General features: G+C 53.7%; 1 protein-coding gene across 9 annotated transcripts in view; it reads right to left on the minus strand.

Moving 5' to 3' along the window:
- The window catches only part of LOC129489725 (general transcription factor II-I repeat domain-containing protein 1-like), a 53,830-nt gene extending 27,550 nt beyond the window's left edge, over nucleotides 1–26,280 (minus strand). For 5 of the 9 annotated variants that reach the window (XM_055292767.2, XM_055292762.2, XM_055292763.2 and 2 more), the window contains exons 1-8: nucleotides 26,001–26,280; nucleotides 24,129–24,331; nucleotides 23,710–23,790; nucleotides 22,507–22,596; nucleotides 20,950–21,133; nucleotides 13,203–13,252; nucleotides 12,933–12,989; nucleotides 10,822–10,850 (exon numbers count right to left, since the gene is read on the minus strand). In XM_055292767.2, coding sequence (XP_055148742.1) covers nucleotides 10,822–10,850; nucleotides 12,933–12,989; nucleotides 13,203–13,252; nucleotides 20,950–21,133; nucleotides 22,507–22,596; nucleotides 23,710–23,790; nucleotides 24,129–24,331; nucleotides 26,001–26,089 — 783 coding nt within the window. In that variant the 5' untranslated portion in view covers nucleotides 26,090–26,280. Of the gene's footprint in view, nucleotides 1–7,747; nucleotides 8,071–10,127; nucleotides 10,199–10,814; nucleotides 10,851–12,932; nucleotides 12,990–13,202; nucleotides 13,253–20,949; nucleotides 21,134–22,506; nucleotides 22,597–23,709; nucleotides 23,791–24,128; nucleotides 24,332–25,655 lie in introns of those variants that run through there. The other 4 variants (XM_055292765.2, XM_055292769.2, XM_055292766.2 and 1 more) reach the window with 4 other exon arrangements.
- Nucleotides 26,281–26,408: the final 128 nt, after the last annotated feature.

Genomic DNA, 26,408 nt, shown 5'->3' on the forward strand with positions numbered 1-26,408 from the left:
TCATGAGGTCCTAGCCCGAGGCCCCATCTCTTCCACAAGGCCTTTCCTGGTTGTCCAAGGGGCCCCAGACTCCAGAGGAGCCCAGGCAGCAGAAGTCTTTTTTTACTTTTTTTTTTTTTTTTTTTTTTTAGAGACAGGGTCTCACTGTGTTGCTTAGGCTGGACTGCAGTGGTGCGATCATAGCTCACTGCAGCCTCAACCTCCTAGGCTCAAGTGATCCTCCTGCATCAGCCTCCCTGGTAGCTGAGACCACAAGTGTGCTAATTTTTATTTTATTTTATTTTGTTTTATTTTATTTTTTAGTAGAGACAGGAGTCTCACTATGTTGCCCAGGCTGGTCTTGGACTCCTGAGCTCAAGCAATCCTTCTGCCTCGGCCTCCCAGAGTGCTGGGATGACAGGCGTGAGGCACCTCACCTGGCTGTAATTCATGTCTTGTTTTTGTTTTATGTTTTGAGACAGACTCTTGCTCTGTTACCCAGGCTGGAGTGCAGTGGTGTGATCTCAGCTCACTGTAACCTCTGCTTCCCGGGTTCAAGTGATCCTCCTGCCTTAGCCTCCCGAGTAGCTGGAATTGCAGGTGCCCATCACCATGCCTGGCCAATTTTTGTATTTTTAGTAGAGATGGGGTTTCACCATGTTGGCCAGTCTGGTCTCAAACTCCTGACCTCAAATGATCCACACACCTCTGCCTCCCAAAGTGCTGGGATGACAGGCGTGAGCCACTGTGCCTGGCCTGTAATTCATATTTTATGTCCACATTCTCGCTCCACTCCTCTTGCAGGGCTATTTCCTTTATCCCTTTCTTTAAGTCTACTCATATTTGTACTAAGCTGTGTTCTAGGCAGCACTGCCCAGGATGTGGTAGGCTCAATGCACTGGTTTCTAGCATTTCTGATACCCATATGTGAATATTTCATTATGTGAATTATTTGCATATGTGAATTATTCATTATCCACAAAATGAACGTGTCTAAGTCATATTGGCACCCCTTGGAGATGCCTGGCTTGGCTCCCAGCACCAGGCCCTGCCTAGAGCTCCTGAGACAGTCTCACTCGCTCCCACAGCCAGGCTGATGACCACAGCCAGGTCAATGCCCCGCTCCCTTACCCAGGAGAAGCACTTTGGGGTAGGGTCTGCTGGGACTCAGAGGATTCAGGTGCCGCCCACCCGTCACGTGCTGTGTGACTGCAGGCTAGGTCTTCTACTCTGAGTCTGAGCTTGCTAATTTCCCCCACCCCACATCCATGCCCAGTAGGCACCTGGCACAGGGTGGCCATCCCGTAAAGACAGCAATAGCTGTCTTGGGCTCACTCTGGGACCGTGCCTGGCTGGGGGCTGTAGTCATCCGAAGCGTTCTTCCTGCCCACTCCACAGACAAAACCAATTCCCTGGGACCACAGCATTACAATAAAGAAAGCACAGGCCAGACGCGGTGGCCCACAGCTGTAATCCCAGCACTTTGGGAGGCCTAGGCAGGCAGATCGCCTGAGGTCAGGAGTTCAAGACCAGCCTGGCCAACATGGCAAAACCCCATTTCTACTAAAACAAAACAAAACAAAAATTAGCCAGGCATGGTGGTGGGTGCCTGTAATTCCAGCTACTCAGGAGGCTGAGGCAGGAGAATGGCTTGAACCTGGGAAGTGGAGGTTGCAGTGAGCCGAAATCGTGCCATTGTATTCCAGCCCGGGCAACAACAGCGAAACTCCATCTCAAAAAAAAAAAGAAAGAGTGTAATTGACATGAGGCTGGCCACACCACGTAGGAGATGGAATTACTACTTAAATCAATCTACCCAAAAATTTGGAGGCCAGGGTTTTTTGAGGATAGTTTGGGGGGCCAGGAAGTGCACATCTGGGTGGGGACACATGGCCAGTTGGTGGGTCTGGATGAAGCAATCAGTCATCAGAAGTGCAAAAACCTGGCCAGGCACAGTGGCTTATGCCTGTAATTCCAGTAGTTTGGGAGGCTGAGGCGGGAGAATTGCTTGAGCCCAGGAGTTTTTGACCAGCCTGGGCAACATAGCGAGGCCCCACCTCTACAAAAATCAGCTGGGCATGGTGGCACACACCTGTGTTCCCAGCTACTCGGGAGGCTGAGGTGGGAGGATCGCTTGAGCCCAGGAGGTCAAGGCTGCAGTGAGCCATAATCGTGCCACTGCACTGCAGCCCAGGCAACAGAATGAGACCCTGTCTTAAAAAAAAAAAAGGCAAGATGGGGGTTGGTTAGATCAGATCTCCTTCACTGTCATAATTTTCTCACTGTGGTAATTTTTGCAAAGGCAGTTTCAGGGCAGCTCCTCTCTGCCTCTCCATGTGTAATGTGGGGTGAACAGCCTCCCTCAGAGGCGTCCTGGGACTCTGTGAGATGGCAGATGGAAGATTCCAGGCGACAAGATGCTCTGCACGCAGGCATTTTCAGGATTTGCTCTAGGGTTTGCAGCAGGAGCTGGGAGGGTCCCACTGCACCCCTCTTTCCTGAGCCAGACATTTTAGCCGAGCTCAGCCCAGCCTGGGGTATATCTGCCATCAGTCACCACTGTCAAAGCTTACCTTACCCAGCCCCCGACACATACACACCCATGCACATGTCACTGCCTTCCCCCAACACAGAATCAGGCCCCAGCCCATGGAGGGAGCATTTTCAGTACCCCCAACCACGGCCCCAACCAGGCGACCTCCCTCCAGGGCTGCAGCAGAGTTAACCTAATTCCGGGCCTGCGGTCGGCCTGGCACACTGGCGCCGGCTCACAGCTCACAGCCGGCTGGGAGAATACAAACCAGAAGGAGCCCGGGGCAGGGAGGGATGGGGGGAGCCAGCAGGACACGGAGGTGTTATTTTTAGGCAACAAGGTGGGGCTCGAGGTGGATCTGGTGGCTGAGGGAGGAGGGGGCTCCACACAGTGATGGGAGGCTCCAGTCAGAGGGACAGGGTGGCGTGCGTGTGGCTTCTCCTTAGAGGTACCAGGCCGGCCTGGGGCTTCCAGGAAGGTGGGGAGGGGGCCCAGAACTGGAAAGGGGATTACCGTGGCTTCCTGCCAGAGCTGTCCCTGCTGGGCCTGGGAGAGACACAAAGCACACGCAGGGATTTTTGGGACAAAGAGGCCAGCTGCGGGGAGTGAAATGGCTGTAAAGTGGGCAGAAGGTTGGGCATGGTGGCTCACACTTGAAATCCCAACACTTTGGGAGGCCAAGGCGGGAGGACTGCTTGAGCCCAGGAGTTTAAAACCAGCCTGGGGAACATAGCAAGGCCCTATCTCGACAAAAAAATAAAATATTTAGCTGGGTATGGTGGCACATGCCTGCAATCCCAGCTGCTTGGGAGGCTGAGGTGGGAGGATTGCTTGAGCCTAGGAGGTCGAGGCTGCAGTGAGCTATGATTGCACCCCTGCACTCTAGCCTGGGAGGCAGAGCAAGACCCTATTTCAAAAAAATAAAATATAATATAAAAATACTGGGCAGCCCAGGCACAGTGGCTCACACCTGTAATCCCAACACTTTGGGAGGCCAACGCAGGCAGATCACAAGGTCAGGGATTCGAAACCAGCCTGACCAACGTAGTGAAACCCTGTCTCTACTAAAAACTAAAAATTAGCTGGGCGCAGTGGCGCAAGCCTGTAATCCCAGCTATTCAGGAGGCTGAGGCAGGAGAATTGCTTGAACCTGGGGGGCGGAGGTTGCAGTAAGTTGAGATCTCACCACTGCACTCCAGCCTGGGCAACAGAGTGAGAGTCTGGTAGACTCTCAGAGCAGATCAGAGTGATCTACAGAGCAGAGCAGAGTGAGAGTCCTTTGGTAGGCTGAGATGGGTGGATCACCTGAGGTCAGGAGTTCGAGGCCAGCCTGGCCAACAATGTGAAACCCCATCTCTACTAAAAATACAAAAAATAGCGTGGTGTGGTGGCGCATCCCTGTAATCCCAGCCACTCTGGAGGCCAAGGCAGGAGAATCACTTGAACCCGGCAGGCAGAGGTTGCAGTGAGCCGAGATCGCGCCACTGCACTCCAGCCTGGGCGACAGAGCAAAATCCTGTATCAAATAAATAACTGAATCAACGAATAGAAAAAGGTCTCGAAGGACAAACTTCTAGAATGAAGATGGAAATTGCCTTTGGAATGTTTATTGTGTGTAGGGTGCTCTCAACTTTTTACTCCATATATTTAATTTCTTTTTGTTTTTTTGAGACGGAGTCTCGCTCTGTTACCCAGGCTAGAGTGCAGTGGCGCGATCTCAGCTCACTGCAAGCTCCGCCTCCCAGGTTCATGCCATTCTCCTGCCTCAGCCTCCCAAGTAGCTGGGACTACAGGCGCCCACCACCACGCCCGGCTAATTTTTTTGTATTTTTAGTAGAGACGGGGTTTCACCGTGTTAGCCAGGATGGTCTCGATCTCCTGACCTTGTGATCCACCCGCCTCGGCCTCCCAAAGTGCTGGGATTACAGGCGTGAGCCACCATGCCTGGCTACTCCATATATTTAGTGGGATGGGTTGAATTTTGTTCCTAAAAATTCATGTATTGAAGTCCTAAGTCCCAGTTTCTCAGAATATGGCCTTATTTGGAAACAAGGCCTTTGCAGATGTCATTTGTTACTCTTTTCCATGGATGGGGAAGGTCCGCAGACTGGGGTCCCAGGGGAGGGTCCGCAGACTGGGGCCACCACTGTTGATGAGTCAGTTCAGACATTTCCCCATCTCACAACCATATCTGCTGTGCTGGTACAAACCAGCCCCAGATCAGCCCACCTGGTCCTATCTCTCAGCATCTTGTTCTGCCTGACCCAGGGTGACCCCCTTAGACTTTGCGAGGAAACTTAAGCAACTAGAAGAAAATGAAGAGGAGGAAAAGAACTCATTTCTGGCTGGCCAGCTCTGGCTGATGCAGGAAGCTCGCCCCAAGTTGTGAGTCCACGGGGGCCGGGGCACAGGCAGGGGCAGGAAGTGGGCGGCCTATGCGAGTGGGGAAATTGAGGAATTCCATCTCAAGCCCTAGGAGATTAGGAACTGGGACCCACAGAGGCAAGCACTGGGAGACCCGGGCCCAGCCCCCTGTAGGCTAGAGCCTGCCAGCGCCTGGATGGGGATTTTTATTTATTTATTTTTTATTATTTTTTTATTTTTTATTTTTTATTTGTTTTGAGATGGAGTCTCGCTCTGTCACCCAGGCTGGAGTGCAGTGGCGCGATCTCAGCTCACTGCAAGCTCCGCCTCCCGGGTTCATGCCATTCTCCTGCCTCAGCCTCCCTAGTAGCTGGGACTACAGGTGCCCGCCACCACGCCCCGCTAATTTTTTTGTATTTTTAGTAGAGATGGGGTTTCACCGTGTTAGCCAGGATGGTCTTGATCTCCTGACCTCATGATCCTCCTACCTCGGCCTCCCAAAGTGCTGGGATTACAGGCGTGAGCCACTGCGCCTGGCCTATTTTTATTTTTGAAACAGAGTCTTGCTCTGTCTCCAGGCCCCCTGCAGCGTCACGAGCTTGGCTTACTGCAACCTCCACCTCCCGGGTTCAAGCAATTCTCCTGCCTTAGCCTCCCGAGTAGCTGGGACTACAGACACACGCCACCATGCCTGGCTAATTTTTTGTACTTTTAGTAGACATGGGGTTTCACAATGTTGGCCAGAATGGTCTCAATCTCTTGACCTCGTGATGTGCCCGCCTCAGCCTCCCAAAGTGCTGGGATTACAGGCGTAGGCCACCATGCCTGGCCTCTGGATGGAGATTACTGCAGACTTCCATAGTGGCTGCAGGGCAGGCTCCAGCTCTCCCTCCTTGTCCCCAGCAGCTTCCTCCCACCCTGAGTTTGGAGTGATTGATCTCTATCCCCTGGGCATGTCAGGCAGGAATGTCCTGTCCCTGCTGTCCCCACAGGGCAGTGGAGCCAGGAGGGAGTCAAGGTTACCTGGTTAATGGAAGTTTCCATCTTGTGGGGCACCGCCTTGCTCCTCTCTTTCTTTTTAAAATTTAAGACAGGATCTGGCTTTTTGGCCAGTCTGGAGTGCAGTGGCATGATCATAACTCATTGCAGCCTCCATCTCCTGGGCTCAGGCAATCCTCCTGCCTCAGCCTCCCAAGTAGCTGGGTATATGGGTGACATGCACCACTATCCGCGGCTAATATTTAAATTTTTTGTAGAGACATGGGAGGTGGGGGGCAGTCTCATTATGTTGCCCAGGCTGGTCTTGAACTGGGCTAAAGGGATCTTCCCACCTCGGCCTCCCAAAGCGCTGGGATTACAGGCGTGAGCCACCGTGCTTGGTCTCTGCCTTGCTTCTCTTGGGCAAGGTTGACAGCGTCTGCACTTCCTGCACTGATACTGTGTTTCCGGTTTCCACTGCCCTCCTGGATCCACTCCCACCTCCCTTCTCGCTGTCTGAAGGCGGCTGTCCCTCCTGCCTAGATGAGCAGAGACCAGACAGAGCCAGAAGCTGGATTTGGCTCTGGAATGCTAATGCGCATTCTGCCGACCGTGACCTCGCGGGGCTGGAGCAGGGTTGGTGCAGCCTCAGCCTCTGGCTCCCTCTGCAGGCAGCAGGCGGGAACTGCAGGGGAGCTGTGGCCTGCGGGAGACCAGGTCCTCCTCGTGGAGGTCAGGGTTGTTCTAGGTTATGCTGTTCACCCCGTCCGCGATCGCAGACAAGACTCGAGACTTGCTTTCCTTATAATTACCCAGCGTGGCTGGGTGGCCCCAGGACTTAACAGCAGCTTATTTGCCGCATGGACTCTTCTGCTGTCTAATTACCTTCGCTCTGGGCGCCCCCTGAGCCCACACTCTGTTATTTAAAGACTGATTCTCCACCTGGTGGGTGGCTTGTGCCTGTAATCCCAGCACTTTGGGAGACTGAGGTGGGAGGAATCCAGGAGTTGGAGACCAGCCTGAGCAACATAGAGCGACCCCAACTCTACAAAAAAAATTACAAAAATTAGCCAGGTGTGGTGGCATATGCCTGTAGTCCCAGCTACTCAGGAGGCTGAGGCAGGAGGATCACTTGGGCCTGGAAGGTGGAGGATGCAGTGAGCTATGATTGTACCACTGCACTCCAGCCTGGGAAACAGAGGGAGACCTGATCTCAGAAACAAAACAAAGGCCGGGTGCTGTGGCTCACACCTGTGATCCCAGCACTTTGGGAGGCCGAAGCAGGTGGATCACCTGAGGTCAGGAGTTCAAGACCAGCCTGGCCAACATGGTGAAACCCCGTCTCTCTTAAAAATACAAAAATTAGCCGGGCGTGGTGGCATCCGCCATCATGCCCGGCTAATTTTTTTGTATTTTTAGGAGAGACGGGGTTTCACCATGTTGGCCAGGCTGGTCTCAAACTCTTGATCTCGTGATCTGCCTGCCTCGGCCTCCCAAAGTACTACGATTATAGGCATGGGCTACCACGCCTGGCCCTAGAGCCATTCTTAACAGGATTTGTCCCCCTGGAAAGTTCCCGAAGCCTCACCCTCCCAGGAATTCCCTGCTGGGTGCCACAGTCATCTCTTCACCACTCGGTTTCCACTCTCCCATCCTTGCACCGAGATCCCACTGTTAGGCCTTTTTCATGCACGGACCTTCTTATGCTGTCTCTCTGTGGTGTGGAAGTGTCTAGTGGGTGGGCCTCACAGAAGGTTCCAGGCCCTGGTGCAAGCCCAAGGGAAATGATGATCCAAAATGGACTCAGATAAAGTTTCTGCCACTCTGCACTGGGGGCTTTTGGTAGGAGTCCAGTTCAATTTTAGAAAAATAAAAATACATGTCTCGCACTTCTGAGTTTGCAGACTAAGGTCCATTCTGTATTTGCAAATGAGGACAAAAAGAAAGGTGGCTGGGCGCGGTGGCTCACGCCTGTAATCCCAGCACTTTGGGAGGTCAAGATGGGCAGATCACTTGAGGCCAGCCAGGAGCTGGAGACCAGCCTGGCCAACCAGCCTGGCCTTTCACCATGTTAGGGTGCCTAAAAATACAAAAATTAGCCGATGCTGTGGCACATTCCTATAATCCCAGCTACTCAGGAGGCGGAGGCAGGAGAATCATCTGAACCTGGGAGGTGGAGGTTGCAGTGAGCCGAGATCACGCCATTGCACTCTAGCCTGGACAACAAGAAAAAAAAAAAAAAGGCAATTGGGGGAAAACAGTCCTTCCAGCTCCAGCTCACCTAGCACTGCCCATCTTTTTCCATATTCAGATCACATGGCGAGGCAGGTATGCTTGTCCATCTTAGCGGTAAGGAAGTGAAGGCTCAGATTCCCATGGCTAGTCAGGCTGGTACAGGGACTTGAAAAAGATGGCGCTTTCCCATGGCCCACATACTGCCTGGGACCCTGAACGCTGACTCCTGGGCACTGACTGTCCCCAGCCACCTGCCTCTCTGCAACTACCTGCCACCCCTCCACCTGCCCTGGGACAACTGCCTCCAGATGAAGGGGCCTGCTATTTCCTCTGCCTCCCCCAGCAGACCCCAGCTTCCACTCCGATTCACCCTGGAACTGCCGGTGATGGCCCAGGCCAGGCTTTGGGGACTGTGCGAGGGAGGGTTTGAGAAAAGCCCATTCTGGTGCAGGAGTAGCACTCAGTGACCTCTGGTGAACCCTCGGAGACTCCCAGGAGCCTGGACATGTTCCCAGCCCAGCATGACTAGTGGCATGAGTAAGTGTGGAGCTGGTTCTCCAGGCAGATACCTGGCTTGGGTGCCAATGCCTGGAAAGGGGCTGGCAGGTCCATCCCTGAGGGCTGGGGCTACAGCCACCTGCTAGCCCTGGGATACAGAGTATTAATACATCACTCACACCGAGCCTCAGTTTCCCCCTCTGTAAGGTGGGCTCTAGCGTCTACCTCCTAGCTATGAAGACTAAATGAGATGCCTCCTCTGTCTGCACTCCACTGTAACTCTAGTTCCTAGAATACCGCCTTGCCCCAGCAGGACCTCCAGAAATACATGTGAAAGGCACCCGCATAAAGCATCCAGCGCAGGGCCAGAAACCCAGTGACCTCTCAGCTGGGTGTCCTCCAGAGCCACACTCACTGCACTGTGCTGCTGCAGCTTCCACTGTCTCCACCTTTCCAACATCATCTGACCACTCTGCCCCTCCGAGAGCTCCGGAAACACACTTCTGGCATCCAGTGACCCCCCCAACCCCTGCTGTTCATCCCGCCAAACACAACCCACCCTCCTCTCTGCCTCTCAAAATCCCATCTTCCCCTGAGGCCCAAGCAGGGCCTTCCTTACTCCAGGAAACCCTCTCCAACTACTCCTCACCCTCCTGATCCCCCTTCTGGGGGTTCCTGTGGCCTGTCGGCAGCCGCCACATCACTGTACCCTAAGTACTTTTTTTTTTGAGACAGAGTCTCGCCCTGTCGCCCAGGCTGGAGTGCAGTGGTGCGATCTCAGCTCACTGCAACCTCTGCCTCCCGGGTTCAAGTGATTCTCCTGCCTCAGCCTCCCAAGTAGCTGGGATTACAGCTGCGTACCACCACGCCTGGCTAATTTTTGGATTTTAAGTAGACATGGGGTTTTACCATGTTGGTCAGGCTGGTCTCGAACTCCTGACCTCAAGTGATCCTCCTGCCTTGGCTTCCCAAAGTGCTGGGATTACAGGTGTGAGCCACCATGCCTGGCCCGCCCTGGAGGCTCTGGCCAGCCCTTAGTGCTCACCACGTGGCATGTCACCCTGCAGGGACAGCCCCTGCAAATCTGGGTTTGGGAGGCCAGGACATAGCCCATGGTGGAGATGGAGGTGGATGGGTGGCTTAAAAAGGGTCAGGAGGCGGGGCATGGTGGCTCTTACCTGTCATCCCAGCACTTTGGGAGGCCGAGGCAGGAGGATCACTTGAGGCCAGGAGTTTGAGACCAGCCTAGCCAACATGGTGAAACCCCATCTCTACTAGAAATACAAATATTAGCCAGGCGTGGTGGCATGTGCCTATAATCCCAGCTACTCGGGAGGCTGAGGCAGGAGAATAGCTTGAACCTGGGAGGTGGAGGTTGCAGTGAGCGGAGATCATGCCACTGCACTCCAGCCTGGGCAACAAAGTGAGACGTGATCTCAAAATATAATATTAAAAAAAGGGTCAGGAGAGGCACTGCACTGTTTAAGGCGGGGTAGACACCCCCCACATCTTACCACCATGCTTGCGGTTCCCATGCAGACACCCCTCTTTCTGTGGTTAGGAATCCACTCGCCTCCAACCTCATCTATTCACTGAGGTCAACCAGATCCCCTTTATCAGGAGGAGGGGGATGCACTGACCTGGTTTGGCCCCTCCCTCCTGAACCCAGACTGGGTAAAACTTAGAAGTCACTGGCGCCACCACTCCTTTCTCTGCCCCAGGATGTGGGGCCACATTCAAGCTTAGCCTTCCTCCATCTACCTGGGGCAGGTGCCCAGGTGAGGTGGCTAAACAGAAGGGCAGGAGCCTAGGCCGGGCACGGTGGCTAACGCCTGTAATCCCAACACTTTGGGAGGCTAAGGTGGGTGGATTACTTGAGGTCAGGAGTTTGAGACCAGCCTGGCCAACATGGTGAAACCCCGTCTCTACTAAAAATACAAAAAATAGCCAGGCGTGGTGGCAGTTGCCTGTAATCCCAGCTACTCAGGAGGCTGAGGCAGGAGAATCACTTGAACCCAGGAGGTGGAGGTTGCAGTGAGCTGAGATCGCACCACTGCACTCCAGCCTGGGTGACAGAAAAGGACTCTGCCTCAGAAAAAAAATAAAGAAAGGCAGGGGCCTGGCTTCTGTTCCCAGACTCCAGAACCTGTGCCCCACAGCAGGCTTAGCTCCAGCCCCCAGCACCATGACCAGGCCCTATTCCCAGTAACCCCTCCACAGCCAGTACCTCTTACCAGGCTTTGGGATGAGTCCTTGGAAAGGCCTAGAAGAGAAACAGAGGCAGGGGTGTCAGGGGGAGGTCCTGGGGATGAGGAAGGCACCCCTGGGATGCAGTGGCCTCGGTCTCCCCTGGGAGCACCCCAGACCTATGGCAGCAGAATCTGCATTTTAATAAGCTGCCCTGGGGCTCTGTGTGCGCAGGACACTGAGACAATGTGGCACGGTGCTGGCATTGGCAGTATCGCTCTGCAGGATGCAGACCTGGGCCTTGGGCAGGCTCTGCCCTGGCTGGTCCTGAAACCTTGAGCTAATCCCTCTGATGGGGGCTAAAGGCCTTTCCTGGGGGCTGGGGGTGCAGTGAGCAGGTGTGGCTGAACAGGTTGAAGATGCCCTCGAAGGCTGCCCTTGCCATGGGGGGGTGACCAGTCCCACTTCTGAAGGACTCCCTGCACTCGGGCTGGCCTGCAGTCCCTTTCTGGCCACCCCCAGGACCCAGGATGGTGCCAGGAGAGCCACCTTGTCCAGAGGGGACGGCAGGACCTAGGGAAAGGCTAAGGATTCGCAGGTGCAAGCCCCCATCTGAGCTAGTCCTGCCTCTTCACCCTCACCCTTCCCCCTGAGTATCTGGTGACTATGAACTTGATCTTGTCGACCACGGCAAGAATCCTCTCCAGGTTCCGGGAGCTGAAGGTGCAGGGCTTTCGGAACGGGATTCCGGGGGGCAGCCCCTCGATGATCACAAAGTCGGGGTTACTCTTGATCCACTTATAGGGGACCTGGAGTGGGTACTTGATGCCCAAGACTTCTCCTGTGGGCGAGAGGCAGGGTCCTGCCCATCAGGAGTGAGAGGCAGCGTGGGGTGTATGTACATGGGATTGCGGGGGTGTGATGGAAAGACATGCGTGCAGGAGAGTGAATGGTATGAGAAAGCTCTTATGTAGCACTGTGGAAAGGTATAGGCATTACAATCTGAGCTATTCGATCAGAACATAAAAAAAAGGCCAGCATGGTGGCTTATGCCTGTAATCCCAGCATGTTGGGAGGCCAAGGCTGGAGGATCACTTAAGTCTAAGAGTTCGAGATCGGCCTGGACAACATAGCAAGATCCTGTCTCTACTAAAAATTTCTAAAAAATAGCTGGACATGGTGGTGCAGGCCTGCAGTTCCAGCCACTTAGGAGGCTGAGGCAGGAGGATTGCTTGAGCCCAGGAGTTTGAGGCTATAGTGAACCATGATCACGCCACTGTACTCCAGCATGGGTGACAGAGTGAGACCCTGTCTCAAAAAAAAAAAAAAGGAAAAGAAAAGAAAAGAAAGAAAAAGCCACACCAGTATGCTCCCATGTTGTATGCTCCTTTTTTTTTGTTTTGAGACAGAGTTTCGCTTTTGTTGCCCAGACTGGAGTGGAATGGCACGATCTCAGCTCACTGCAACCTCCACCTCCCAGGTTCAAGCGATTCTCCTGCCTCAGACTCCTGAGTAGCTGGGACCACAGATGTGCACCACTGCACCTGGCTAATTTCTTTTTTGTATTTTTGGTAGAGATGGGGTTTCGCCATGTTGTCCAGGCTGGCCTTGAACTCCTGAGCTCAAGCCTCCAAAAGTGCTGGGATTACAGGTGTGAGCCACTGCACTCGGCCTCTGATTTCTTTTCTTGAAAATAGACATAGAGATTGGTTCTATGTTGCCCAGGCTGATCTCGAACTCCTGGCCTCAAGCGATCCTCCTGCCTTGACCTCCCCAAGTGCTGGGATTACAGGCGTGAGGTGCTGCGCCTGGCTCTTATTCTGATTTCAAAGCACTAAGACTACAGCTGATTGCTGAATAAGGAGTGGGCGTGTCAGCTACCTTCCCAGAGGGGGGCAGGCAGGCTCCTGTGCCCTGTAGCCTCCCACCCCCCAATTTCCCCCACCATCTACCTGTAGGCACCCCTTCTCCCCTGGAGTCTCTAACACAGAGCTGGCAGGGTACAGCCGGGCCTGGGCTGCCAACCTGGCTTGCCTGGTCCCTTAGGCCCTGAAGTTGGCGGCCAGCTCCTCCCTACTTCCAGCCTGGCCCTCCAAACCCAAACCAGGTCAAGGTCCTGGTGCTGGGACAACAGACCTCCCCCTCAACTCAACCTTACCTTGAAAGCCCTGTCTCTTCAGGCTCTCGTCCACCAGAGGGTCCCCGGAATCCCTCTCTGCGGGCAGGGCGGGGGAGAGAAGCCAAGTGAGGAGGCAGTTCCTGGGACCCAAGATGGCATCATCAGGGGAAACCCAATGTGGGGGTGTGGGGAGAATGCCAGGGCCAGGATGGGAGCAGGACAGAGGCAGCAGGAAGAGGGGCTGGTGGCAGAGGCCTGGGGCCCTCCCTTGCACGCCCACACCATGGCCCGCGACCCCACGCAGGGTACCTTGACTATCCACGATGGGCTCTTTGACTCCCTCAGTGAGCAGCTCGGGCCTGGAAAACATAAGCGGGGCTATCACAGAGGTCCCTCCAAGCATCTCTGGGACTGCCCAGCCCTCCTCTCTGGGCCTCGGTCTGCACATCCCTGCAATGGACCCTCCTGGCTCCACACAGTTAGGCCTGGAGTCCCTACCGCCCCACATGTGGAATCTGGGGGGCTGCGCTGGGCTTGAAAGATCCAGCTGGGAGTGAGACCCGCCCAGTCCTGAACAGGTCCGTCTGATATCTCACTCCTGCTCCAGGGACATTGCACGATTGTCACTACCTGGGATTGGAGCAGGCGGCCTCAGGGGGCCTCCTGTGGAGCCGGTTTAAAGTGTAGAAACAAAATCTGGTGCAGTAGCTCACGCCTGTAATCCCAGCACTTTGGGAGGCCGAGGAGGGCGGATCACCTGAGGTCAGGAGTCTGAGACCAGCCTGGCCAACATGGTGAAACCCATCTGTACTAAAAATACAAAAATTAGCTGGGTGTGGTGGCAGGCACCTATAATCCCAGCTACTTGGGGGGCTGAGGGAGGGGAATCACTTGAACCCAGGAGGTGGAGGTCACAGTGAGCTGAGATAGCACCACTGCACTCCAGCCTGGGTGACAGAGTAAGACTCTGTCTCAAAATGAAAGAAAAGAAAAGAAAAGGAGTAGAAACAGTTGGGGCCCACTACGTAGCAAGAACTCCAAGCTTCTGGAAAGGTCTGAGATCTACGGCTCACGTCTGAGAGCTGCTGTATCACTGCAGTCAGAAGCGCCAGTGACCAAGCCCAGCTTTGTATTATGCTAATGTCTTTAGCTCCACAGACTCCAGAAAGCCCTGCCCAGACATGAGTCAATGTTCTTTATCAAACAGCACTGCTTCTAAAGTCTCCGTCTTCAGCACAACTTGTCCTGTTAGAGCAAGCCTGTTGGGGGGCTGGGGTTTGTGGTGGGTACAGGACACTGGGAAAATCATGCTGGCCAGAGGGCGGCTGTCAGGGGATGGCAGGGTGGGCCATGGAGCGGAGAGGTAACAGGCCTGGAAAGGTAATGAGCTCTCTGTCACAGGGGTAATCAAGCAGCAGCACCGAGGAGTCTCTGCCTGGGAGTGAGCCCAAAGGCCAAACTCTCAGGGAGGGTACCCCCGGGTCCCCAGTAGATGAGGATTTGGTGCCTGCTCTGGCAGTGGGCATCTCTGAGGCTTCTGTACAGTGCCAGGCACAGAGCTGGGGTCACAGGGCCAGGGCTGGGAGGGGGAAGCATAGCCCTGCCTTGAACCACAGTCTCAGGAGCTAGAAAAGGCTTTGGATTGGCCGGGCGCGGTGGCTCATGCCTGTAATCCTAGCACTTTGGGAGGCCGAGGTGGGTGGATCATGAGGTCAGGAGATCAAGACCATCCTGGCTAACAGGGTGAAACCCCATCTCTACTAAAAAATACAAAAAATTAGCCAGGCTTGGTGGCAGGCGCCTGTAGTCCCAGCTACTGGGGAGGCTGAGGCAGGAGAATGGCATGAACCTGGGAGGCAGAGCTTGCAGTGAGCTGAGATCTTGCCACTGCACTCCAGCCTGGGCGACAGAGCTAGACTCCATCTCAAATAAAAAAGAAAAGAAAAGGCTTCGGACTGCATTTAGCCCTCCTCTTTATGGGAGAACTCAGGTTCTGAAAGGGGAAGTGACTTCCCAGCAGTAACCTTAGAGAGGCAGAAGCTAGGCAGAGCCCCTAAGTCCCAGGCCAGAGTAGCGACAGTGCTTCCCCTTAAATAGCACAGCCGGCTGCCAAGGCCACAGGGAGTAACAGGAGGAGCTGGCCTCAAACCCACCAGACAGCCTCTCCCGTCGGACACTGTGCTAACCTGCCTCCCTTTCCAAATGACAGGTGGAGAAAGCCATCGTGACTTTAAAAAATGCTCAAGGCTGGGTGCGGTGGCTCAACCTGTAATCCCAGCACTTTGGGAGGCTGAGGCAGGGGGATCGCTTTGAGCCCAGGCATTTGAGACCAGCTTGGGCAATAGCGAGATCCCTTCTCTACAAAAAAATGTAAAAATTAGCCAGGTGTGGTGGCGTGCCCCTGCAGTCCCAGCTACTCAGGAGGCTGAGGCAGGATTGCTTGAGTCCAGGAGTTTAAGGCTGCAGTGAGTTATGATTGTGCCACTAAACTCCAGCCTGGGCTACAGAAAGACTTGTCTCTTAAAACAAATGCTCATGGCCAGTCATAGTGGCTCACGCCTGTAATTGCAGCACTTTGGGAGGCCAAGGTGGATGGATCACTTGAGGCCAGCCTGGTCAACATGGTGAAACCTCGTCTACTAAAAATACAAAATTTAGGCAAGCGTAGTGACATGTGTCTGTTATCCCAGCTACTCAGGAGGCTGAGGCCAGGGAATCGCTTGAACCCGGGAGGCGGAGGTTGTAGTGAGCCAAGATCGCGCCATTGCACTCCAGCCTGGGCACTAGAGTGAGTGAGACGCTGTCTCAAAAAATAGAGAAAAAAAAAAAAGCAACCACGAAAACCAAAAACCAATGCTCACGAGCACAAGGTGTCTCTGCACAAAACCATAAAAAATGTCATTCATGAGGACTTGCTGTTGAATTGGCACCTAACCTCAAGCTGCCCAGGTGCCCCTGGTTTATGGTTTGAGGGAGTGGGTGTTGAAAGCAAAAACAAAAACAAAAACAAACCAGAATGAGAGCCTGTCTCTAAGAATTTTTTAAAAATAAAATAAAATTCAAACTCATTAAGCTGGCCCCAAACCCATGTGATCTGGCCCCTGCTACCTTTTTATTTTTCTTTTTTGATTTTTTTTGTTTTGTTTTTGTTTTTGTTTTTGTTTTGGAGACGGAGTTTTGCTCTTGTCGGCCAGGCTGGAGTGCAGTGGCATGATCTCAGCTCACTGCAACCTCTGCCTCCCAGGTTCAAGCAATTCTCCTGCCTCGGTCTCCCAGGTAGCTGGGATTACAGGCCCCCCCCCTCCCCACGCTGCCCCATGCCCAGCTAATTTTTGTATTTTTAGAGACAGGGTCTCACCATATTGGGCAGGCTGGTCTTGAACTTCTGACTTAAGGTGATCCACCCTCCTCGACCTCCCAAAGTGCTGGGATTACAGGCGTGAGCCACCGCTCCTGGCCTATTTTTCTTTTTTATGGAGATAGGGTCTCACCATGTTGCCTCGGCTGGTCTTAAACTCCTGAGCTCAAGCAATCCTCCTGCCTCAACCTCCCAAAGTGCTAGGATTACAGGCGTGGGCCACCACGCCTGGTCCCTTGCTACCTCTTGGGCCTCAACCTCACCATCCTTCCCTCACTCACCCTGTATCAGCTACAAGGGCACCTTGCAAGCCTTCAAACACCCAAGTACATTGTTGCCTCAGGGACTTTGCATGACTTTTTCTCTGTCCGAACAGTCTTTTTTTTTTTTTTTTTTTTTGAGACAGAGTCTCCCTCTGTCACCCAGGCTGGAGTGCAATGGCATGATCTCGGCTCACTGCAACCTCCACCTCCCAGGTTCAAGTGATTCTCCTGCCTCAGCCTCCTGAATAGTTGGGATTACAGGCACGCGCCACCACACCCAGCTAATTTTTGTATTTTTAGTAGAGATGGGGTTTCACCTGTTGGCCAGGCTAGTCTCGGACTCCTGACCTCAAGTGATCCACCCTCCTCGACCTCCCAAAGTGCTGGAATTACAGGCGTGAGCCACCGCTCCTGGCCTATTTTTCCTTTTTATAGAGATGGTTCTCACTGTGTTGCCTAGGCTGGTCTCAAACCTCCTGAGCTCAAGCAATCCTCCTGCCTCAGCCTCCCAAAGTGCTGGGATTACAGGCGTGAGCCACTGCGCCTGGCCTGCTCCCACACTGTTTATGCACCTGGCTGGCCCTCTCACTTCATTGGGTCGCTGCTTCAATGTCACCTACTTATCCAGGTTCCTCCTGTCCCTCTCTCCCCCTCACTCTGTATTACATCCTGTCACAGCAGTTATCTCTACCTGACATGATATTTTGATTTTGTCTGGGTGACATCGGCAACTCCAGGGCAGGACTTGGTGGCATTTACTGCTGGGCTGCAAGCCCAGTACCTGGCAGGCGCCCAGGATGGTTTTTTAGTTAGTTTGTCTCTTTGCGTTTTATTTATTTATATATTTATTTATTTATTTTGAGAAGGAGTCTCACTCTGTCGCCCAGGCTGGAGTGCAGTGATGCGATCTCAGCTCACTGCAACCTCCACCTCCCAGGTTCAAGTGATTCTCGAGCCTCAGCCTCCCGAGGAGCTGAGACTACAGGTGTGCACCACCACGCCCAGCTAATTTTTGGTACTTTTAGTAGAGATGGGATTTCACCATGTTGGCCAGGCTGGTTTCGAACTCTTGACCTCGAGTGATCCATCTGCCTTGGCCTCCCAAAGTGCTGGGATTATAAGCATGAGCCACCACGCCCAGCCTCTCTTTGTATTTTTAAAGGGATGAGGTCTTGCTCTGTCACCCAGGCTGGAGTGCAGTGATGCCATCATAGCTCACTACAGCCTGGACCTTCTGTGCTTAGGCGATTCTTCCACCTTCCACCTCAGCCTCCCAAGTATCTGGGACTACAGGCACATACCACTGCACCTGGCTAATTTTTTAATTTTAAAAATCAAGGCCGGGCACGGTGACTCACGCCTGTAATCCCAGCACTTTGGGAGGCCGAGGCGGGCGGATCACTAGGTCAGGAGATCGAGACCATCCTGGCTAACACGGTGAGACCCAGTCTCTACTAAAAATACAAAAAATTAGCGGGAGTGTTGGCGGGCGCCTGTAGGCCCAGCTACCCAGGAGGCTGAGGCAGGAGAATGGCATGAACCCGGGAGGCGGAACTTGCAGTGAGCCGAGATCGCGCCACTGCACTCCAGCCTGGGTGACAAAGCAAGACTCTGTCTCAAAAAAAAAATAAATAAATAAAATAAATTAATAATAATAATCAAATAGAGATGGGGTCACTGTGTTGACCAGGCTGGTCTCAAACTCCTGGCCTCAAGCGACTTTCCTGTTTTGTCCTCCCAAAGTGTTGAGATTACAGGTGTGAGAATTTTTAAAATTTTTTGTAGAGATGGGGTCTCGATACAGTGTCCAGGCTAGTCTCAAACTCCTGGGCTCAAGCGATCCTCCTGTCTGGGCCTCCCAAGGTGTTGGGATTACAGGCATGAGCCATCACGCCCGGCCAGAATGTATTTACTTTTTTTTTTTTTTTGAGACAGGGTCTTACTCTGTCACCCAGACTGGAGTGCAATGGTGCGTTCATGGCTCATTGCAGCCTCGACCTCCTGGCTCAAGTGATCCTCCCACCTCGGCCTCCTGAGTAGCTGGGACTATAGGTGCTCACCACCACGCCTGGCTAATTTTGTATTTTTTAGTAGAGACGGGGTTTCTCCATATTGGTCAGGCTGGTCTCGAACTCCTGACCTCAGGTGATCTGCCCGTCTCAGCCTTTCAAAGAGCGGGGATTACAGGCGTGAGCCCTTGTGCCTGGCCTTAATTTTTGTATTTTCAGTAGTCCTGATCTCAAGTGATCTGCCCACCTCAGCCTACCAAAGTGCTCGGATTACAGGCATGAGCCACCATGCCGGCTCAATCTTCCTTTTTAATATGGCTAGACACACTGGGCATGTGGCTGCATTTCATCCTGGCCTGCTGAAGCCTTTGATTCTACTGCACGAGTCACGACTCTTGCTCCCAGCCCTGTTGCGTAGCTTTTTGCTATCTGCAGCAGCCTCCCTCCTGGCATAGAGCAGGCCCTGCATAGAAGAGCTCCCTGTCCCAGAAGATCTCCTCACCACTGTGTGCAAAAATGAAGCTGTGAGTCTCCCAGTTTGAGAACCATCTATTCCCCTGGAGAAACAAACCCTTAAGAGTTTCTTCTTTCTTGTGGCTTTCAACCAAACCTAATTTTTTTTTTTTTTTTTGAGACAGAGTCTCGCTCTGTCGCCCAGGCTGGAGTGTAGTGGCGTGATCTCAGCTCAATGCAACCTCTGCCTCCTGGTTTCAAGTGATTCTCATGCCTCAGTCTCCTGATGACAGGGAGATTACAGCTGGAATTACAGGCATGAGCCACCACGCCTGGCTAATTTGTGTATTTTTAGTAGAGATGGGATCTCGCTATGTTGGCCAAGCTGGTCTCGAACTCCTGACCTCAAGTGATCTGCCTGCCTTGGCCTCCCAAAGTGCTGGGATTACAGGCGTGAGCCATCGTGCCCAGCCATAAACCAAGCCTAAATGTATACTATTACAGTAACACAGAAGTAACAAACACAAAATGGAAATATGATCCTCCCATTCCGTGTTTTGTTTTTTTATCTTTTTGAGGAGGGGTCTTGCTCTGTTACCCAGGCTGGAGTGCAGAGGTGCAATCATAGCTCACTGGAGCCTCCAAACCCCACCTGGGCTTAAGTGATCCTCCCACCTAAGCCTCCTAAGTAGCTGAGATTACAGGTGTGCACCACCATGCCCAGCTAATTTAAATTTTTTTTGTAGAGATGGGGTCTCGTTATGTTGCCTGTGCCAGTCTTGAACTCCTGGCCTCAAGTGATCCTTCTGCTTCAGCCTCCTGAGTAGCTGAGACTACAGGCATGTGCTGCCACACCAGAGCTTAAAAATTTTTTTTTTGTTTTGTAATGACACAGTCTTGCTATGTTGCCTAGGCTGGTCTTGAACTCCTGGGCTCAAGCAATCCTCCCACCTCAGCTTCCCAAAGTGCTGGGATTATAGGCATGAACCACTGTTCCTGAAATCCCCCAACCACATTTTTACTCAATAACTGCCACCACCTTCTCCAAAGGGACTTTTTATCCTAGCTGGGCACACAGGGTGTATCCACGGGTGCTGCCCCGGGCCCTCACTGGCAAAAACACAACATGCTCAAAGAAACAGAAAGAGCCTGGAGAAGCCGCTGCCGGACTTTCCCATCCTGGGACGATGGGGCATGGCCCCCAGCCCCTGGCCCAGGACACTAACACGCCAGCCTGGAGAACCCATGAGCTAATGGGACGTTCCCATTCTGCATCTGGGCAAACTGAACACTGCTCTCCTGAGACTGCAAGAGGCATCAGCTCAGTGGCTTTGGGTCTGGCAGGCCTGGGGAGCCTCATGTCTGCCAACTGCAGCCAAACCCCATCTAACACCTTGCTGTCAAAAAAAAAAAAGGAGAAAAGAAAGGAGGCCTGGTGCGGTCGCTCATGCCTGTAATCCCAGCACTTTGGGAGGCTGAGGTGGCCAGATCACTTGAGGTCAGTAGTTCAAGACCAGCCTGGCCAACATGCTGAAACCCCGTCTCTGCTAAAAATACAAAAATTAGCCGGGCATGGTGGCAGGCACCTGTAGTCTCAGCTACTCGAGAGGCATCAGGAGAATCGCTTGAACCCAGGAGGCTGTGGTTGCAGTGAGCCAAGATTGCACCACTGCACTCCAGCCTGGGAGACAGAGTGAGACTCTGTCTAAAGAAAAAAAAAAAATGAAATAGTGGCCAGGCACGGTGGCTCACGCCTGTAATGACTTTGGGAGGCCCAGGCAGAAGATGGCTTGAGTCCAGGAGTTTGAGAACAGTCTGGGCAATATGGCCAGACCCTGGTGGCATACACCTGTGGTCCCAGCTATTCGGGTGGCTGAGGCACAAGAATCGCTTGATGGCAATTTGGTGCTGCTCCTGCCCCTGGGTGCTGAGCAGGCCTGGTGCTGTCTCCCGTGGACCTGGTCGGGCCTCACCTCTTGATGACAAACTGGATGCTGTTGCTGGCCTCCAGAATCTTCCAGAGCTTGGCGATCCCGAAGCAGATGGGCCTGCGGAGAGAGATGCCTTCAGGCAGCCTCACCACAAACAGCTCCTCCGGGTGCATCAGAAACTTGGAGTATGGCACCTTGACGGGCTCCGAGATGCCAATGGCCTTGGCTGCAGACACATGGCTGCTGTAAGGCCACCCGGTGCCATAGGGCAAGGAATCTCAACCCCTGTGTCTCATGCCTGTGTAGGGGGCAAAGCTGCCAGAGCCCTTTTGAGGGCCTTCCTGGGATGTGAGCCAGGCGTGAGCCACCTTGCCCTGCCTATATTACTTATTTGCTTACTGTTTATCTCTCCACACGAAGATGTGTACCCTAGGAGGTGGGGACATCTGTTTGGTCCACTGCTTTTTCCCTAGCCCCTTGCACAGGACCTAGTACACAGTAGGTGCTCAATAAATATTTGTTGAGGCAGGGTGCATTGGCTCACGCCTGTAATCCCAGCTCTTTGGGAGGCTAAGGCAGGAGGATCATTTGAGGTCAAGAGTTCGAGACCTGCCTGGCCATCACAGTGAAACCCCATCTCTACTAAAAATGCAAAAAAATTAGCCAGGCATGGTGGTGGGCACCTGTAATCCCAGCTACTCAGGAGGTTGAGGCAGGGAAAGTGCTTGAACCCGGGAGGCGGAGGTTGCAGTGAGCTGAGATCACGCCACTGCACTCCAGCCTGGGCGACAGAGTGAGGTTCCATCTCAAAAAATTTAAGAGATGGGTCTCTCTATGTTGCCCAGGCTGATCTTGAACTCCCAGACTCAAGTAATCCCCTTGCCTTGGCCTCCCAAAGTGTTGGGATTACAGGCATGAGCCACCTTACCCTGCCTATTTTACTTATTTGCTTACTATCCATCTATCTCTTCACAGGAGGATATGCACTCCAGGAGGTGGGGACTTCTGCTTGGTTTACTACTTTGTCTCCAGCCCCTTACACAGGACCTGGTACACAATAGACGCTCAATAAATAGTTGTTGGACAAACGGACAAATTAATCCCAACAGGTGGCTCCTGGGAAGCATGCTGGGCCTTGTTAGAAATGGAGCCTATGGTCGGGCGTGGTGGCTCAAGCCGGCAATCCCAGCACTTTTGGAGGTCGAGGCAGGTGGATCACCTGAGGTCAGGAGTTCAAGACCAGCCTGACCAACATGGTGAAAGCCTGCCTCTACTAAAAATACAAAATTAGCCAGGCATGGTGGTACGTGCCTGTAATCCCAGCTACTCAGGAGGCTGAGGCAGGAAAATCTCTTGAACTCGGGAGGCGGAGGTTGCGATGAGCTGAGATTGCTCCAAGGTCTCTAAATAAATAAATAGAGCCTACCTGAGGTTTCCAGAAGGAACCCAGCCTTGGATTGCGGTCAGGCATATATTGGGTTTCCTCTACTAGAGGCAGTCAAAATCAAGAAAAGCCTGGGGCCTGCCTGGCCCACCCCTTTCTGTTTGCTCCCTGGGGAGATGAGTCCCAAGCACCACCAGCCCAGGTCCATTTCTTACCTGTCAGCATCTCCATCCCATAACCAGAATCCTCCGATGGCAGGTGCCCAGGCATTGAGTCTGTCATTTCCTCAGAGGTTGGCAAGGCATCTGAAGACAAAACTCCAAATGACATGGGTGTCTTTTGCCTGTCATACTCCTGTCACAGTCCCTCAGGGCCCACCCAGCCCAGTCTCTCCACAGGCAAGGGTCTTTTTCTTTCTCTCCTTTTTTTTTGTTCGAGATGGAGTCACTCTGTTGCCCAAGCTGGAGTGCAGTGGCGCCATCTCGGCTCACTGTAACCTCTGCCTCCCGGGTTCAAGCGATTCTCCTGCCTCAGCCTCCCGAGTAGCTGGGACTACAGGCATGAGCCACCACGCCTGGCTAATTTTTGTGTTTTTAGTAGAGATGGGGTTTCACCATGTTGGCCAGGCTGGTCTCTAACTCCTGACCTCTGGTGATCCACCTGCCTTGGCCTCCCAAAGTGCTGGGATTACAGATGTGAGCCACTGCGCCCAGTCATTTTTTTTTTTTTTTTTTTTGAGATAGGGTCTCGCTCTGTTTCCCAGGCTGGAGTGCAGTGGTGCGATCACAGCTCACTGCAGCCTCCAACTCCTGGTCTCAAGTGATCCTCCTGCCTCAGCCTCCTGAGAAGCTACACCGACAGGCACACACCACCACATCTGGTTAATGTTTTGTATTTTTAGTAGAGATGGGGGTCTTGTTATGTTGCCCAGGCTGGTCTTGAACTCCCGGCCTCAAGCCATTCTCCCATGTCAGCCACCCAAAATGCCGGGATTACAAGCATGATCCACTGTGCCCGGCACCCTCTTGGCTTCTAACAGTCGCCCCATACTGAGGCTCCAGCGCCCAAATCTACCCTCTCCTCTGACGATGTGGAAAATGAGGCTTGGCGGGGGTAGGGTCCAACTCAGAGCCTCACACTCATGCCTTTTTCTTCTCTCCAGCCTCACAAATCCCAGGGAAGCCAAGCCAGGGAGGTGAAGTTTGAGGGGACCTTCTGGAACGTCAGAACTGAGAACACTGATTCGCAATGCAGGGGGCAGATGTGGCCAGAAAAAGCATTCACAATACACTGATGTTTCTCAGAATCCACGGAGAGAAACAGTGGCCTGGAGGACTCTTCTTCACCAGGGCAGACCCTCAGGAGGCTAACGGTATGGCCTGATTTCTGCAGGGGGTGGTCAGACGCCCGTCCCTTACCTGGGACAGTGACCTGAATGATGTCCAGAACCTCTGGCTCAATTTTGATCAGCCTCAGCCCACCCAGCTCCCCGGAGGTTCCTGCAAGGAGGAAAGGAAGGATCCGGTCAAGTCTGGCACAAGCCTGACTGGGCAGAGTCTTTCCAGAACATTCTGGTGTCTGTAACTTGTTATTGAGGCCCTACCTAGGACAAGTCATGTCAGTCCCCTGGCTCCTGCCCAGACCAGAACTGGAGGTCAGGGGGGCCCTCAGGCCAGGCTTAGAGGCTCCAATTTACAGACTCAGTGACTAAGGCCCCCCAGAGGGGAGGCTGCTGGTCCAAGAGCCTGGAGCCTGGGTCTGGGCATCAACAGGAGGCAATGGTGATGGCCAGCACCCAGCTCTCCATGTCCCCCACCCCAGTAAGCTCCCAGCATGCCTTGCACCTCAGCGCTGCGAGGCGTGGGAGATGCAAGTGGGCAGAGGAGGCTCGTTAGCACTCCAGGCTCATGGGCTGAGTTGATCTCCTCCCCAAGGCTGCCGGGTAGGGCTGGTGGTTGCCCTCCTGGCCCATGACACACATAGTGGGCCCTGTTCCTTCTCACTGGCCCGCAGTCTTCAGACATACTGCCCTTGTCTGACCTGTGAAGGGAAGCAGGAAATGACACCTGTCAGCCAAGTCCAGGGCCACCCTGCCCCAGCCTTGCCCCTCCAGGCGGTCGCGGCCCACTGCGGGCACCACTGCAGAAGGCATCCCTGTCTCCATCAGCCCCTGGCCCTCCAAGATGGTGCTCCCCACCTCCACCAGGAAGACAGATTCCCCATGCGCTGTCTCCACGGACCACAATTTCCAGGGTTGGCCGAGCCAGGCACCTGCTCACTGTCCTGGGGTGAACCATCTGGGGATCCCCCTTCTTAACCATCTGGGAGCTCTAGGGCTCCTGGGCTTGACACAGTGGGGTTTTGATCACTGCTTGTGGGAGACTGAGACCTGCAGGGCCTGGAAAGGCTTAAGAATCTGGGGAGGGGGCTGGAGAATGAAGGTGGCAGGAACCCTGGGACAGATGATTTGGTTAATTCCCGCCCTCCAAGAGAACTGCAGGGAGAAGCCTGATATGATGTGGGGATTCTGCGATAAACGGCCCACCCTTGCCCCTAAGAGGTCAGAACGTGCTTGGGGGGTGTTGGTGGATGGTAGCCAAGCTGATTGCTGGGGGCAGTGTCTGGTGGGCACTCAGGACAGGCATTGAACCTGGTGTTGGTATGTATGTATGCATGTAGTATGTATGTACATGTATATATGCATCCATGTATTTTTTTTTGAGACAGAGTCTTGCTCTGTTGCCCAGGCTGGAGTGCAGTGGCACAAACATTGGCTCACTGCAACCTCCGCTTCCGGGGTTCAAGTGAGTCTCCTGCCTCAACCTCCTGAGTGGCTGGGAATACAGACGCCCACCACGACGCCCAGCTAATTTTTTGTATTTTTGTAGAGACCGAATTTCACCATGTTGCTCAAGCTAGTCTGGAACGCCTGAGCTCAAGGGATCTGCCCACCTCGGCCTCCCAAAGTGTTGGGATTAAGGGCGTGAGCCACCGGGCCGACCCAATTACTTTCTTCAGTCTGAGCATGAGCACTGGAAGAAAAGCTCTCACTTGCATGTATTTTTTTTTAGAGACATGGTCTCCCTCTGTCACCCAGGCTGAAGTGCAGTGGCATAATCTCGGCTCACGGTAACCTCAACCTCCCGGGCTCCAAATATACATATATATAGTTTTTTTTTTAGAAGGAGTCTCGGTCTGTCGCCCAGGCTGGAGTGCAGTGGCACGATCTTGGCTCACTGCAGCCTCCGCCTCCCGGGTTCAAGCAATTCTCTGCCTCTGCCTCAGCCTCCCAAATAGCTGGTATTACATGTGCCCGCCACCACGCCCGGCTAATTTTTGTATTTTTAGTATAGACGGGATTCACCATGCTGGCCAGGATGGTCTTGAATTTCCGACCTCGTGATCCACCTGTCTCGGCCTCCCAAAGTGCTGGGATTAAAGGCGTGAGCCACCGCGCCCGGCCCGATCGCTTATATTTTTAAAAAGATGTTTTCTTGGTTTCCTAGCCCCTGGTACCCCCTACAAAGTTCCAAAGGCTTTGATGTTGTTGCAACAGCCATCAGAGGTCAAGCCGAGGGGTTGCAGCTCCCTAATGCGGTGCAGCCTCAGACGGGGCCGATCCTGCCCAGGATGAGCGGCGCCGGGCGGTGGGGGACGCTGCCGGTGTCCCCGGGACCTGGCTGGGGGAGGAGTTGGGGGGCGCACCTACACAGGCTCAGGTGACGCGAGTGTGCGGCAAGGGCTGTAGCCGGAGCTAGCGGGCTTGTGGTGGTCACTGAGGAGCTTCTGCCCGACCATGCCCTCCAGGCCACAGCCGCTTGGTGCGCAGCGCCTACTCGCTCAGCGTCAGGCCCTTGCTGCGCCCTACGCCGCAGGCTGGGAAGTCGCGCAGGTAGCAGTAGTACAGGCAGTGGTAAAGCTCGTCCTTGTAGCTTATTGGTGTCGCCGGCCGGGTCGGAGCCTGCGGACACTAACCCGCAGCCCGCTGACCCGACCGGCAGTCTGTGGCCACGCGTCTGCGCATGCGCTCTCCTGGAATACCCAGCCGCCGCGCCTCGAGATCCGATTGGTTCTACAGAAGGGGCGGGCCTCTGCGATGTCACAGGGGCGCGCCTCC

The sequence above is a fragment of the Symphalangus syndactylus genome, chromosome 9, assembly GCF_028878055.3.
Source record: "Symphalangus syndactylus isolate Jambi chromosome 9, NHGRI_mSymSyn1-v2.1_pri, whole genome shotgun sequence".
In the NCBI taxonomy this organism is placed as follows: Eukaryota; Metazoa; Chordata; class Mammalia; order Primates; family Hylobatidae; genus Symphalangus; species Symphalangus syndactylus.